Below are 15,509 nucleotides of genomic sequence, written 5' to 3' on the forward strand. Positions count from 1 at the left end.
GGTGAGATCTGTTTTAAATGTGGTGACAGGAGAATAAATGTATACTTCCCTGTCCATTCATCTTTAAACATTCTAGTTTTGTTGTCAAGACAATTCATGCCACTAGGTCTCAGTATAGAGCTCTAAGAACACCATCCTATAGAGCAAGAGCAAGCAAGCAATGAATGAATAAATGAATGAATGCTTTCCATGATTTTGCATTTATTTACTCACAGTTCTGTCATTCCACAATAATTATGAATGGCATTAATGGTACAAGTTTGTGTTCAGAGGTTTAGAAAGCATGTTTATAGTTGCATGTTTTCTAGTTTTTGTAGTATGTAATGCCTATGAAACTGGATCACTTACTTTTTTTCTTTTTTTTTTGGATAAGACGTGATGCTGATTAGAAAATCTGGCCAAATTACCCAGACTGAGTAAATATTCTTTTACTGTAAATCACTTACATTTTTCTGTTATAGTATTTTTTGTTTCTAGCATTTTCCAATTGTAATTGCTTGTTTCTGTTGCATGTATAGTAGTACATTCCATACAGTAAGTATGTGCCATTTGTTCTGTTTGCTGTAAATCTGTGTGTACAAGTAAACAAAGAACAAATTAAGAAATTCATTACAAAATAAAAAAAATGGTTCCAAGTTGAACCCTTTTTTGGGAAGCTCAGAACCCTTAATGATCCAAGAAACCCTTGAAGAACCCCTGCTTAATCTTTTCCCTTAAATCCAGCTCACAATATATCCAGTAGGTGGCAGCATTGTATTACTATACATTCACTGAACTGAAGTTTTTTGTAGAAATCGTCATATTTATGTCATATTTATGTTTACATGAGCTTTTCTGAGCATATGCTTTTAAAAACAAATGTTCAGTCTAGAACTCCCTATCATAAAGATTTCAAAGTAGAGCTGAAAGCTAAGGATGCATAACTATCAAAAAAAAAAAAAAAAAAAAAAAAGATCTAATAATTACTAGTAATCTAGTATTTCTAGTGGGGGGGCTTAGTGGTTAGCACTGTTGCCTCGCACCCCAGTTGTTGGGGGGTTTGAATCCTACCTCCCCTGTGTGTGTGGAGTTTGCAAGCTCTCCCAGTGCTCTGGGGGTTTCCTCTGGGTACTCCGGTTTCCTCCCTAAGTCCAAAGATATGCATTGTAGGCTGATTGGCATTTCCAAATTGTCTGTAGGGTGTGAATGGGTGTGTGAGTGTATGTGTGATTGTGCCCTGCGATGGGTTGGCACCCCGTCCAGGGTGTCCCCCGCCTTGTGCCCCAATTCCCCTGAGATAGGCTCCAGGCTCCCCGCGACCCTGTGTATGATAAGCAGCACAGAGAACGGATGGATGGATGGATCGTAATTCTAGTAATTACTCACATGCAGGTTTTTTGTCCCCCTGTTTTGGATTCTGAATGAACAAGTTTGATCTGATGTGTCATAATTCCTTGACACAAATCAGAAACATGATTTCACACATCTGCGATTTTTATACCAAAGTGTGGTTGAATTCTCAAATTTTATAGTGTGCATTAATTTTCTATAACAGCAGCTCGGACAGTAGTTCTGGCTGTAACATGAATGATAAATGGTTTACATTAATGCATGTTATCTTTCTATAGTAACAGCTCATTCACAGGGATTTGTACGGCAGACACTCTCCATATAATCTAAGGTGAACGATGAAAGGATTAAAAATGTGTTGTTTAACAACGACAACAAAAAAAAAGCATTTAATCGTTGATATAGTGAAGGTTTTTTTTAATTAGGAGATGTTTATATAACATTTATGGAAGGAGTCTCCAGTGTCAGCACTTTGTAAAAGTCAGTAAGTTTCCTGACATGAGAGTCTCTATGACAGGACTTTTGACAGAGGCATCTGTCATGACAGAGGATTCATGGCAGAGGCGTTTTATAGTTTCTCAGTCATATGACAAGCTGCATACTTAAGTGAGAACAGGAACTAACTTGCAGATGTTCAGAAAGATAGTAATTACTGGCAAATCGCTGTGGTATAAACAGTGTAACACACATCAGACTCCATTGTTTTGCAAAATTAATAGACAACGGCGTGGATTATTTTCATGTAACAGCACTGGTGTGTGTTATTCCTTACTTAACAAACACAGGTCACCTTCTTGTATTTTGCACATTCTGGTTTCTTAGCAATATGACAAGCTGCATTTTTTGACAGGCATGAGATGCATGTTTCATTTCATGAAAGTTTTTTAGAACTATATACAGTAGAAAAGGTCCAGATTTCACCATGTGATGGGCCACTACACATATACTATATATTGTACTGTATATGGCCTACAATCTTGGAAAAATAAGTGTTCATTGGATAATTACGAGTTCTTAGCTTGTACTTGGAGCCCCTTCTGACAGGAAAACACTGGTGTAGGGATCCTGAGGGACACTTGATGTACCCATAAATAAAAGGGTTCAAAATTTTCTGAGTGTATATTTAGCGTATAATAAATAGTATCAAACCGAAATGTTATTTTAGATATATTGACCGTACTTTTTGCTACATTTACATAAACATAGTACGCCAAAGGCTTCTGATACACGCTTCATAATCGTCCCACTGTTACTGGGATCAAATTTGTTGTGTAGCACTTTGGGTTTTGCTACATGTGAAAATGCATTCTCACTTGTGTGTGCTGTATTGCTTCATGCAAAGTGAGAAAAGTATGTACCACTGCTAGCACATGCCTGTCTTGCCTTTCTTTTACTTTCATTTGAATTTCTTTCATTTCTAAGGAACAAGTACAGCGCTGCATTCCAGGATCACTTATTCATACAGTAGAACCAGCCACATCATCTATACATGAAGTTATTAAACACATATGATTATCGATTTTCCATAAAACAGAAAGCTTGTTTAGAACTTACTATTAGTGTCTAGTCATAGAAAACCTGAAAAGAAATTTTTGAGGAAAAAAGATAATTTATAAAAAAAAAACACTAAAATAATAGATGATTATAAACAGTTTGTCAAAATGTATTTTATTTTATTTATTAATTTGTGTACCACAACATACTGACTAAGGCATGAGTTTTTTTTTTAATGAGTAAAAGCAATGAAGGTCAAATTTCTTTCACATTCTTGTTTGGAAGGTCGGTTGAGTTCACATTGTTCCAGCCCTTAAAAAAAATTATTTTAACGAAGATTGGATTCATTGAACTCCATACCTATAGAAAATGAAGACTGACTTAATGATGATAAACATAATGATGATGATGATGATATTAATAATAATAATAATAATAATAATAATAATAATAAACTGACTGCATAATGACATGATTTCATATGAACATGACTCACGTGGTGGTGTTTGCTGGCTGGCTGGCTGGTCCTGGAGAAAGCCAAGGTGTTTGGCAAGGTTTACATCTTTTTGTTCCAAAATAGACATCATAATGGTACTGGCAGTGTCACCTTTATTACACACCATATCTACTAGTAGTCCAGTCTTGTCCTCTGTCACACGGTGAGCCTGCAGAATCTCATTTGCTTCTCTGCCAGTAAGAACCGGAGGGTTTGCATCCCTGAGACCATCAATGAGATCTTTAAGGAGAGCTTCATTTACACCGTTAATGAGGCGAAGCCTGGCTTTCGAAAGCTCCACTGTTTTAAAAGAGTCAGCATAAAGAAAAACTATTCAATGCTGCAATTTAAGGCTTTGGGATTACATTTCAGATCATCTTGCCAGAAGATTTTTAATTTTTTTTTTTATTTCTCGACATCTCGTTTGTGCTAGTTTAAAGAGACTCACCTGCCATGTTCAGCCGTCAGTGAAATCTGAAGTTGTGTCTGTCTGCAGGAGGGATTTATGTTTCCACTGTAAGCTCATGTGTAAGTGGGTGTTTATGCAGAAAGAGGAAGTAGATAAATATGCAGACAAAGACCTATACAAATTTCTGTAATACCAACGACTTTTGCTCTGTATAGAAAGACTACAGCCTTGTGTTCTTATAGAATCTTTCCACTGATCTCTAACAGCGGCTTTGAGGTTTATTTTAATCATCCTAATACGTTATAAGAACAACTTACACAGGGACTTTGTATTTTAGATGCTCCACATAAACATATAAAAAAAAAAAAACATCTGTACTTTTTGATTTGGTGAAGCTTTCTGTAACGAGAGCCTTTATTTGGCATTTATGGAAGGAGTCTCCAGTGTCAGCGATTTGTAACAGTCTGAGTTAAAGCTGTTAATTTAAGTTTTCCAACATGGGTTATATTTAATGTTAAAAATAAAGAAAAACGTGAGGATGGTAAAGGAGTGTTTATCGCTGTTATAATGTAAATGAAAACAGGAGCTACAGTATAAACAGACATTCAACAACATTAAATGTAACTATAAATGGATAAAATGTACAAAGTTTTGTTCTTTAATTAAGCAGTCAATTAATTAATTAATTGCCAACACAAACCCATAAATTCAATCATTCGATTATGAATTATGAAATCATATTAAATTGTTCAATAGTGAATTATGAAAAAAAGAAATGGCAGTGTGTAAACAGAGTACAGGCCGGTCTATCTGCGTACAGCTGTAAACCATAAACAAATTAGTGCTCGATTATTACTAATATTATATATTATTACATTTTTTTGGCATAGAAAGGAGTCAAAATAATTTACTTTACTTTACTCCGTCTCTCAGCCTTTACTCTGATCGTTCATTTCGTGCTCTCAGCTGTCTGTGCACTTGAACCTTTATGGACTTTTGTGGGTGTCACTACATGCAAATGAGCTGTGTCTGGAATGCGCTTTGTATTTTATTTCTTAGAAATTCGGCGGAGAATTTTGGTTCAGTTTGGCTCATGCAAATATTTACACACATCTTTACTAAAAGATTGATAAATGAGGCCTGTTGACAGTAACTTTTTTGCTACATTTACTTAAGATTAAGACTCAGTTTGATTGTCATTGTGCAGAGTACGAGTACAGAGCCAATGAAATGCAGTTTTTCGCATATCACAGCTTGCTAGGAAGCTGGGGTCGGAGCGCAGGGTCGGAGCGCAGGGTCAGCCATGATACAGCCCCCCTGGAGCAGATGTGGTTAAGGGCTTTGCTCAAGTCATGTCAGAAGTGGGATATACTTAAAGATATGCCAAAGGCTTCTGACACAAGCTTCATAATTTGGTTGTGGAGTAGCTACTTTTGGTTTTACTACAGGTCAGTATGCATTCTCACTTGTGTGTGCTGTAGTGCAACATGAGAAAACTGACAAAAAGAAGCAGATATTTTACAGAAATACTATAATAATAAACGATGAATTATCATATTGTCAAAATGTTTGTGTGTGTGCATATATATGTGAGTCAACATGAGTTTTTTAAAAGTGTAAAAGCAATTAAGAGGAAATTGTCTTGATATTCTTGCTTAGGGGGTCTGACAGGTTCAAACAGCAGTTGTGCAAGAATCCATTTTCATCTTCAGTTTAGCTTCCCAACATCCGCATTCCTTTTTTTTTTTAAGTAAAAATTGGATTAATTAAACTGTATATAGGTACAAAATGAAGAGTGATTTAATAAACAGTATGACATTGAAAACAAGATTTCTTGTGAACATGACTCACATTTCTCTCTGCGTCTGTTGGGCTTGTCCTTTAGAAATCCACTTTTGCATCTTTTTTTCTTTTCTTTTTTTTTTTTTCTTCAAAATAGAGATCAGAGATTTACTGGAAGTGAACCCTTTAGTGTTAGTGCTTAGTGTTTCATGAGGTGATTACCAGTTTTGGACATGACTATCAGGCCTCATGAACCGTACACACTCTCGGACACGCACCTGAAGCACTTGACAGTTCTATAGCAAAGCCAAGTCATGTTCTTCCGGTTTGATCAGTCAGTCTGTCAGTCAGTCAGCTATGAGATGAATACAGTATATATACAGTACTGTGCAAAAGTCTTATGCAACCTTTTTTTTTAGTATAAACTTTGTTATAGATTTTTATTTTATGACTTCTACATTATTGATTCAGCACAAAAACATTTTCGATTTCCAAACATTAGTTTGTCAGCACAAAATTAACCGTTACAGAAAAATGTTTGTATGTCAGTAAAGAAAGCAGCAGATTACATAAGAGACACTTTTCAGACAAAAACATAATGAAGGATTTTGCTGCAGAAATAGTCTCCTGAGGAACTGTGGCTGCTTCTGCAAGATGCTTAGTAAAACGTACAGCTATATATATTTATCCACAGATGAGATATTTATCCACAGATGAGATATTTATCCACAGATGAGATATTTATCCACAGATGAGATATTTATCCACAGATGAGAGAGTTTTCCACAGATGAGATATTTTTCCACAGATATTTTTCCGCAGATGAGAGAGTTTTCCACAGATGAGAGAGTTTTCCACAGATATTTATCCACAGATGAGATATTTATCCACATTATTTAAAACCATATAGTTCTGAAAACTACAGACTTCCCTGAACTGAAATATGTTTCTCTTTTGCATGTATCATAACCACAAGTAAAGCATTTTTTTAAAAAAAACCCAAAGTGTAAAGGGAGAAAAACACATTTAAGTGTAAAGATGCCCACTTCTACATTTATAACCTAATCTATGCATGGAAAAACAAGATTACTGACCAGATTTAAGAGTGATACTTTCACATCAGGAAAGGAGTTCTCACTTTGAGTTCTCACTTTGCTTTTTTAAGCATCACCCAGATCAGTCTGTCTCATCAACTGTGGTTTAAAAAAAAAAAAAAAAAAAGGCATGATAGCCAGCAGAGGACGCACTCCTAATATAAAGCAAATTCATATGCAAATATTAACCAATTCATTCGTCAGCTGAATGAAACATGCACTGGGGTGGGCACTTCCTGTCTGCATGAGGTTATAAAACGCCAGATGAGCCATTTCCTGTTTCTTCATCACACAACAAACCCAACAGGTTTTAGAAACAACATGCTTATTACACACTTCAGAAATAAAAATGAAATCTGCTTCTTCTTGCATTCATAATGCATACATTCTCCTGAAATTTTAAACGACTTGGATCTCATGAATCTGTTGTGTTGGGCCAAAACTGAAATTTTATTTTCGGTCAAATTGTCCACTGTTTCACATGAACATCTATTTACTGAAGAATGCTTGCTGCAGAGTTTGTAAATCATGCCTCAGATGATCGAAACCCATGTAAGTGGCATTTCCTTCTCATCTGTGGTTATGAGAGGAGACTGTGGGTTTCCTGAGCTGCTGTTTTTTTTGTTTTTTTATACCAAGGCACCCTGGTTCTAACACACGTAAACATGTTTATTTCCTACATGGAATTGAATGAAATTGGATTTTTGAGGGTTGAAGTAAAATGTAAAAGGTGGAGAAGCTTCTTTAACGGAGCAGCACTGTTCAATTTATGTTAGAATTTGGAGTCTGTGATTAAGGCAAGTGTTTGAGATTTCAGTTTTTGTATCACATGCTTAATTTAACTACAGCTGAATGGTCAGACGTCACGTTTTTCAGTTTTCCCTTGGTTGTCAGTTTGGCATCAAAGTAGCTAAATATCTTCTCTTGGTAGATAAATAAAGATACACGACATTAACAGTAAAACAGCAAAACAAACCCATATCGATTTTATGATCAAATCTATATACTTGAGATGTAACGCAACACCACTATCTGTATGTGTTTAATGCTCTGAATATCTGTATTTAACCGGAAGTGGGCGTGGTCTGTATCAGAAGGAAGGTTTTTTTATGAGAACCTTTCTGCGATGCCCCAAAAAACACTGGAAAACACTGAAATAACGTTGGAAAACTGTCATTTAAGAACAAGAAACAATGGAAAGACAGTAATTAAATAAATCAGAAATGTGCGCGCACCACTGTTAACTTTGACTTTTCAAGATACCGTCGCTCAAAACTTGTTCTAGTAGGCAACTGTTTTAGAGGCATAAAGGTGTCTTCTAAACCAGAACCATAGACCCTGTTAAGTGTATAAAAAAAAACAAAACAGCAGATCGCCTAAATACAGATTTATTTAATGAGCATAATCCAACTATTCAATCATTAGGCTCATTATTTAAGTGTCCAATTATAGTCTGGCTATTTATTGGAGCTTTCTATTTCTGATCTTTCCACACACAAACAGATTTTTATCAAAATGATCTTTAGATTATCTTTGTTATTTATAGGCAGCATTATTTTTAAATTATTGAGGTTTGGATTAAATCCATTCAGTCCGCATGTTGAGTCAAACAGGCTAATAACTAAGAAGCTCAATAATAAATGTAATAACTTTAATAATACTAATCAGTTCAAAGTGTCAAAGAATTGTAGTGGAGGCGGATACAAGTGCAGATTTTTATTAAGTGCAGACCGATAACCAGAAACTGTGAAAACAAGAACCAAAAATTGAACAGAGGATACTAGGCAAAAACGTCCAGACTGTAAGTGAGACTATGACTCATAAGACGATACCTGAACACGACGACAACAAAAGCTTGACAGTCAGGTGCTAAAACACAGGGCGAAATGAGACACAGGTGCAAGTAATAGAAAACAGGTGACGGGACGTGTAGTTTAGTGATTTCTTATGTAACTTAAAACGTAAAAAATTAAAGTTACAGCTAATGGCTTACAATGGAATCTCACATCAACAGCTAAGATGGTGTCTACTGTACAATAAAAAAATGATTGTTCAATAGGTTATTTGTATAGTTAACAGTTCTTAGCTTCCTAAACCCTTTCTAATAAGGAACTACTCTGCTTAAGGGTTCTACATAGTACGTTTAACGGCTCCCCCAGAGGGACATGTCTACATAGGGGTAGGAAACATGGCATAAATATCATATCATGATATGAAAATTGAGCAAAACAGTACAGAAATATGAAAAACTTCAAGTTCAGAGACTTCTTTTATCAAAATTTCCCCCCCAAAATACAATTTTACAAGGAAAAGGAGGGAACGATTTCACAATTGTGTGGGTTTTTTGTAGTTATTTGTTATAACAAGTAACAAAAAAGTTACAAAAGCACTGATATCTGATGATCCCTACAACACTCAGAAAAAAGGGATCATGATATTAATATTGGATATAATATACCAAAATCAATAGCATATAAGGGGTCATGCTGTTATAGGAAAACAATCAACAACAGGATGGAGAGACGTGGCCTGACGCAAAGCAGAGTTACTTTTACCATCCTGACGTTTTTAACTTTCTTATAACAGCATGTCCTGAAGAGTTTTATTCCTCTTATACCACAACATCTCGCTGATAATGTAATTTATTCATTTAATTTAATGCGAAAAAAGTAAGTTATCGCTTACGTTATAACAACTATAAACAGTCATTCCCTTTCTTACACAGTGAAAGACAGCTTAAATAAAACCTAAATAAAAACATTTTGTTGAAATAGATTTCTGTTTGCTTAACGTAGTGATGTCAAAGTATATTACCGGATTTTGTATATTACTAGATTTTGGTCAAGACCAGATTTTTTGTCATTTTAACTAAAGGTAACGTTATGCGTATTGCAAACTCAATGTAGAATTGATTCTCGTAGGACGGAGCAATGAAATGGCCGACATTCTAGTAAGTACATTAAATAGTCATGAATTATATCATTTGACCTGAGTCTTTTAATTATGCTTAAAATATGCTTAAATGCTGTTATTTTAAGTTAGTGGTTAATCTAGGCAGCTTAAGCTTAAGGACATTTAAGTATCTTAAAAGTGGTTCAATCACAATAGGACCCAGCTAACATGGCTGTCACCAATCCCGAAGAAAAAAAAAAAGATGTTTTGCCAACACTTTGGCAACTGTGACCTTTAAAATCTCACATTCATGTAGACTTTGGATGTTTTTTTTTTCCTTGCTAGCTTTGGTCCAATGCTAGCTAGTCAGTAAGCCAAAACCACAGGTCAACCCCATATAAGTAAAACATTGTTTACTGATTGACGTTGAGGTCCATGCCTATCCAATGTTGTGTTCCATTTCCAGTGGCATTTTCTCTGGAGTGTAGTCACGATTAGGATTCTCCACATATCTCTGCAGCGTGCTATAATACTGCTCACCGCGATCATACGTGTATATGGTCGAGATATGCTCCCAGGCTTTGTGGTTTGGAAAAGGAAATGCCTCGGGGTCTTTGTTCTCGAAGAAGCTCTTGAGGTTTCGCTCGGCCAGCCGGGTGGCGTACTCCTCTGTGAACGAATCAAACTTCTCGGCCTCCTTCTCCATGTACACTTTCCAGAAAGTGAGCTGCAGGTAGCTCACTTGAGAGCGGCAGTTTTTGTAACATGTGCCAATCAGACCAGCCGAAGCAGAGCTCATGATCAGGATCCAGCCGAGGATCTAAGGAAAAAAAGATTTATGAATTATTCATTACTTACTCATTAATATGGAATTAATTGCCCAGTTATGCAGAATCAGAAAAATACAGAATCTGCTAGGAAAAAGCAACATCGCAGCTTTATCTATCACAGCTGGATTTGAATAAAATGCAAAGACATTTTTAAAATATTTTTTTATATTTTTGAAAGAATCATTTTGCATCAAAGGAGAGCAATGCTTTCTGGGTAAATATGTGTGCTCTGGAAGTGTGGTGATTTTGAGTCAACCTCTTATCTATAGCTTATCTAATGTGCATCAGTTTGCTGAAGTTGGTCAAGGCTACTCCACTAAGAGGAAGTGGAAAAGAAGAAGTGTTAAAAAGTATTAAAAAGCTTAAGACTCATCAAATGAACTGATTGTGTGAGTGATTGTGTGATTCCACGTTTGTGGTGTCATTTTGCTCTAAATTAGCAAAAAAAAAAACAAAATCTGGTTAACTAGCGTCCATGCTGGTTGGTCCATGAACGGTCTGGGGACATTAGGGACATTCTAATGATTTACTTAAATTTTTTTATTTTAATTACAATTTAATTTCCATCCATAATTTGGGTATCAAAGGTAGTCAATATCACAGTTTCACTGGAAATAAAGAAAAAAGAATGGCAGGATGTAAGTTTCTTCTTCCTGTGATCTTCAGGAAATTCATGTGATGCAACTACCTGTTGAGCAAGTGACTTGTGGAATATTCAAATATTTCACCAGGGTGAATGTGTTTGGGTAACAGTATTGAGTGAATGTTCTGGGACTAAAATGTACTTCATAACGTATAATGGATGACTTGCAAAAATAAGATTCTTGAAGTATTTTAATGATTATGCTTCAAAGTAAAGTGTAGTTATAGCTGGCTGTTGTAGGTTTTATTCATGTTTTTAAGTTAATATATCTGAAACATGCATATAGGCTGTTGTGAAAGACACTTTATGTGTATTTAACCCTTTCTCTCAGTACACTGGTGTTTTATTGGACATTTTCAATCAGTATAAACGAATGAATTATTTTTTCGCTGCCAGTCTGTTAAGATTAGTCAGGACACTGTTGGGTTTCTGTGTGTAGAGTATCGTACCTCTGTGTTTAGCTGCTGGTGAGCAGGGTGATGGGAAAGGGGAGGGGATGCCTCTGGTAAAAGAGTTAAACTGTCTTTTGGCTTTCAAAAATGGTACTCCAGTTTTGGAGTGGGAAAGAAAGCTTCCCTTACTTGTTAGCTACAGTAGCCTCAGAGCACCAAACCAGCACCAGTTTAATAGTAGGGGTAGTAATAGTAGTAGCAGAAGTAGTAGTTGTAGTAGTAGTAGTAGTAGTACCTGAGACTGGGCTTGTAGTATTCGCAGAAGCTCCTTGGAGTTCTCTGTCGCCATATTGGACGGTACACACAAGACTTTGGCCAACTCGTCCTTGCATGTGATAGTCCTATTTTTACAAAACCAGTTCACGAGTGCCTTGTCTTCCAGACCACTCACCGCACACTCATAGAACGTGCCATTCAGCAAAGCGATGCTGAGCCACATGATTGGTGCCACAAGTGCTCCAACAATCACATTAAAAAGCACAGTTAAGCAGCCCACACAGTTCGCCCTACAACAGAAAAAACAAACTCACAATATGATAACTACATTTCCAATGAGAAAAACATTACACTTCATGTGCTGTACACTAAGTAAGGAATAAAACACAACGGGGGACATCAAGTTATTGAAAAATAATCAATAACAGGGTGGTAATCACAAATCAGATGTTGATTATTTTGAATTAACAGCATGTTCCGTAGCGGTTCATTCCTCTTATATCCTAGTAATATGACAAAAATTATAATTTAATTTGAGTGCACAGTTAGTGTGACAATTGTAACCATAGTGTTTTTGGGATAAAAGCATAGTGTGTATCTTGGGGGCAAATTTGCATCTTCATAGAGCCTGGATTTGCTGATAAGCTTAAAGACTGTTTTAATGCTAATTATTGACCCTTTTTTCCGGAACCACCACAACAAATGATTATAATTATTCATATAGGGAAGTTTATCATCTTCCCTCAGTGCAATATAACAATGCAGTGTAACATGCACATAGCCCAGTATCTTTTTTAGACTTCTTTTACATTTATTTACCAGTGCTTTGAACTTTGTCATTTAAGTTGTCTGAATATTTGGTAAGCAATAATTGTTGTTTTAACCCTTTAACAGGCACACAATGATTTTTTTTTTTATTCATCCTTTAGATTAGGAGCTGTGGACGTCTATGGCTGGTAGAAGTGTCCATTGAGCACAACGGACCAGTAGTATGGTTTTATTTTACAACTACAAATGTAATGAATTTTGAATATTTTAAATATTCACATATTATTTTTATAATATTTTATAATAAATTATACTACATATCCTATACTACATATACTTAAGAAACTTTATTCTACATATTTTAGTAAAAAGCTCACAAATGTTTAACCCATTACCCCTCAATGTGTGAGCTTGCCTAATTTGTTGCTGTTTCTTTTTGTTAAATATGGGAAATAAACACTGAGGACTGTGTTTCATGAGTGAGGGTTATCTCTTTTACTGCTAGATTTTTTGATGCATTTTTTGATAACTGTTGTAAAACAGTAAAACTTATCTTGATAAAATATTATGCTTGTGAAAGATAAATCCAGCTCACAGCTGACTAACAGCTTGCAGTGAACTCCTGCTAAGTCACTTCAATTTAGCGACCAAGTGACCATACGGCAACACATTTTAACACTGATACATAAATACAGGGGCATGACTGTAATATTATACCTTCATGACGTCAAGAGTGGAAAGTCAGAAACAAGGTATGTGTTTTATATTCGTACAAACGGTTGATATTTTGACATGTTGACACCTTTGCAACTTGATGAATCAAGAGTATCGCTGGTGATATTTAAAAAAAACTGAAAGCACCCAATTGTGGATGTATTATGTTACAAACACTCATTGTAATCCATTGAGATAAAGGAGAGAATTTATGAACACTGTACATTGGTATTACAATGATAAATGTTTGTAATAGTGTAGTTGAGATGCCTGGTAAAGGGTTAAGTTACAACTAATGAAGAGATATGTTTTGCTATCAAATATACAGGGAAGCTTCTGTTAACCTTTTATTTACTCATTTGTTTACTTTTTTTGCCCAAATTTCCCTTTATGGACCAAAAAAAGTACATCTATCTATCTATCTATCTATCTATCTGTCTACAATCTAAGGCCAAAAGTTTGTGGACACCTAATCATCACACTCATATGTGCTTGTTGAACATCCCATTCCAGTCTTCATTTTCCCATTATAATAAGCTCCACTCTTCTGGGAAGGCTTTCCACTAGATGTTGGAGTGTTTCTGTGGGACTTTCAGCCACAAGAGCACTCGTGACGCCAGGCACTTATGTCATGTGAGGAGGTCTGGGGTTCAGTCGCCGTTCCATTTCATCCCAAAGGTGTTCAGTGGGGTTGAGTTCAGGGCTCTGGGTAGGACACTCGAGTTCTTCCGCTCCAAACTTGGCTAAATATGTCACTTTGTGCACAGGAGCATAGTCATGCTGGAACATGTTTTAGGCATCTTGCTTCAACCGAAGGGAAATCTTAATGCTACAGCATACAGAGACATTCTATACAATACAATTGTGTGCTTCCAAATTAGTGCCAACCTTTTCCACCATTTCCTAACAACACAACAACTATTCATGGTTAAACATGATCTGATAACTGTTTATTTTGTGCCTGTAAGGATCTCCTTACCTGTGAGGACAGAGCTTTCTGGGGTTGAGGCAGCAGCCCGTGTAGAGGCGCCACAGGCTCGTGCTCAGGAAAAGCCCAACGATGAAGAGCACGAGCGCCGGTCCGAGCAGGTACGAGAGCCCGTAGACCATGTTCTGCTCGACGTTGCACGGACACTGGAAGGATAAGAGCGAGAAGATCCTCTCTCCTCCGATGGTCGCGATGGCCATGATACCATATCCGATTTTGGCCTTCTGGTTGGAGAAGAAGCGCATGAGGGTGTTGAAAGAGTCCATCGTGGGTTTCAGAGCCGAGGGGATCATTTCGGAGCAGATCAGAATACCTGAAAGACGAATGAAACTTTTGAAACAGAGTGCGTTATTGCAAGTCTGCGGCCGGAAACCTGGCGCAAAACAACAACAACCCAAACTTCCAGACTAAAGATGCGCGCGCTGCTCTTATTGTCTTTAGTGTTTGTTCCTTTTTCTGTTTTTTTTTCCCCACTAAAATCTCCTCCCTGTAAATCTCTCTCTCATTCTCTCTCTCTCTCTCTCTCTCTAACTCCACCCTGCTTGTTATTCCTCCTCCTGCAAACCAGCTCATCTGGTTTTGCACTTCCTGTCCTCAAACACTCATAACATTACCCCGCGCGCGCGCCATGGCTAATTATAGCTCAATAACATGCAAAACTGCATGGTTTCATTTACGGATCTTGACTTTGGTTACGTATAATTTCCTCAGGAGTGCAACAAAAGAACAAAAAAAAAGTTTGTGTAGATCGGTGTGTGTGTGTGTATGGGTGGGTGTGTGTACATGAGCGCGCATCCTTTAGTGTCAAGGGTGCGGTTCAGTGTGCGCGCGCGCGGTTACAGAGCTGATTCTGGCACTGTGCTGCTGTATTAAAGAGGTTTGCATGTGTAAGTAAATCATGCAGACTCGAGATGGCACAGTGAGTTGAAAATCAAAGACAAGTCCATGCATATCAAAGGCTTTGAGATTTTGACTTGGAGGTATCAGGACTGGGATCCTGAGGGACCCCTGAGGGACCCACCAAAAAAGTTGCAGGTATGCGAGTGATCAGAAATGAAGCACAAGGAAAGATAGAACACCAGACTTATGAGGGCAACTTAACTACAGATTGCTATTATAAAAAAAAAAAAAAAAAAAAAGAAGAGCGTAGTCTCAAGCTTCTAAAGTTTCATCTTACACCATAACAAGTGTATGTCTGACAAGGTTTGAGTCACGTGTAGAACATGGATGGATGACTCCACCATGCAGAACTTTTCAAGCGCTTTGGATTATGCATTAAATTCGGACTGGTTTTTAGCAGAGTTCAAATCTTGATGTTTGAGACGGACGTTGCATAACACCGATTTTGCATTTGAGCTCATTATCTTGTTCAAGTATCTACCTACAGCCAAGTTGTAACCTT

At 36.8% G+C, this 15,509-nt stretch overlaps 1 protein-coding gene across 1 annotated transcript; it reads right to left on the reverse strand.

Annotated features, from left to right (window-relative positions):
- Positions 1-2,971: 2,971 nt before the first annotated feature.
- LOC113543015 (calcium homeostasis modulator protein 5) lies at positions 2,972-14,874 on the reverse strand. The gene is made up of 6 exons (XM_026940930.3): positions 14,099-14,874; positions 11,657-11,927; positions 5,580-10,316; positions 3,768-3,833; positions 3,320-3,619; positions 2,972-3,183 (listed from the first exon to the last, which is right to left on the reverse strand). The coding sequence occupies exons 1-3, from the start codon at positions 14,398-14,400 to the stop codon at positions 9,936-9,938; spliced, it is 954 nt and encodes a 317-aa protein (XP_026796731.2). The 5' UTR covers positions 14,401-14,874; the 3' UTR covers positions 2,972-3,183; positions 3,320-3,619; positions 3,768-3,833; positions 5,580-9,935.
- Positions 14,875-15,509: the final 635 nt, after the last annotated feature.

This window comes from Pangasianodon hypophthalmus, chromosome 21 (genome assembly GCF_027358585.1).
Source record: "Pangasianodon hypophthalmus isolate fPanHyp1 chromosome 21, fPanHyp1.pri, whole genome shotgun sequence".
Lineage (NCBI taxonomy): Eukaryota > Metazoa > Chordata > Actinopteri > Siluriformes > Pangasiidae > Pangasianodon > Pangasianodon hypophthalmus.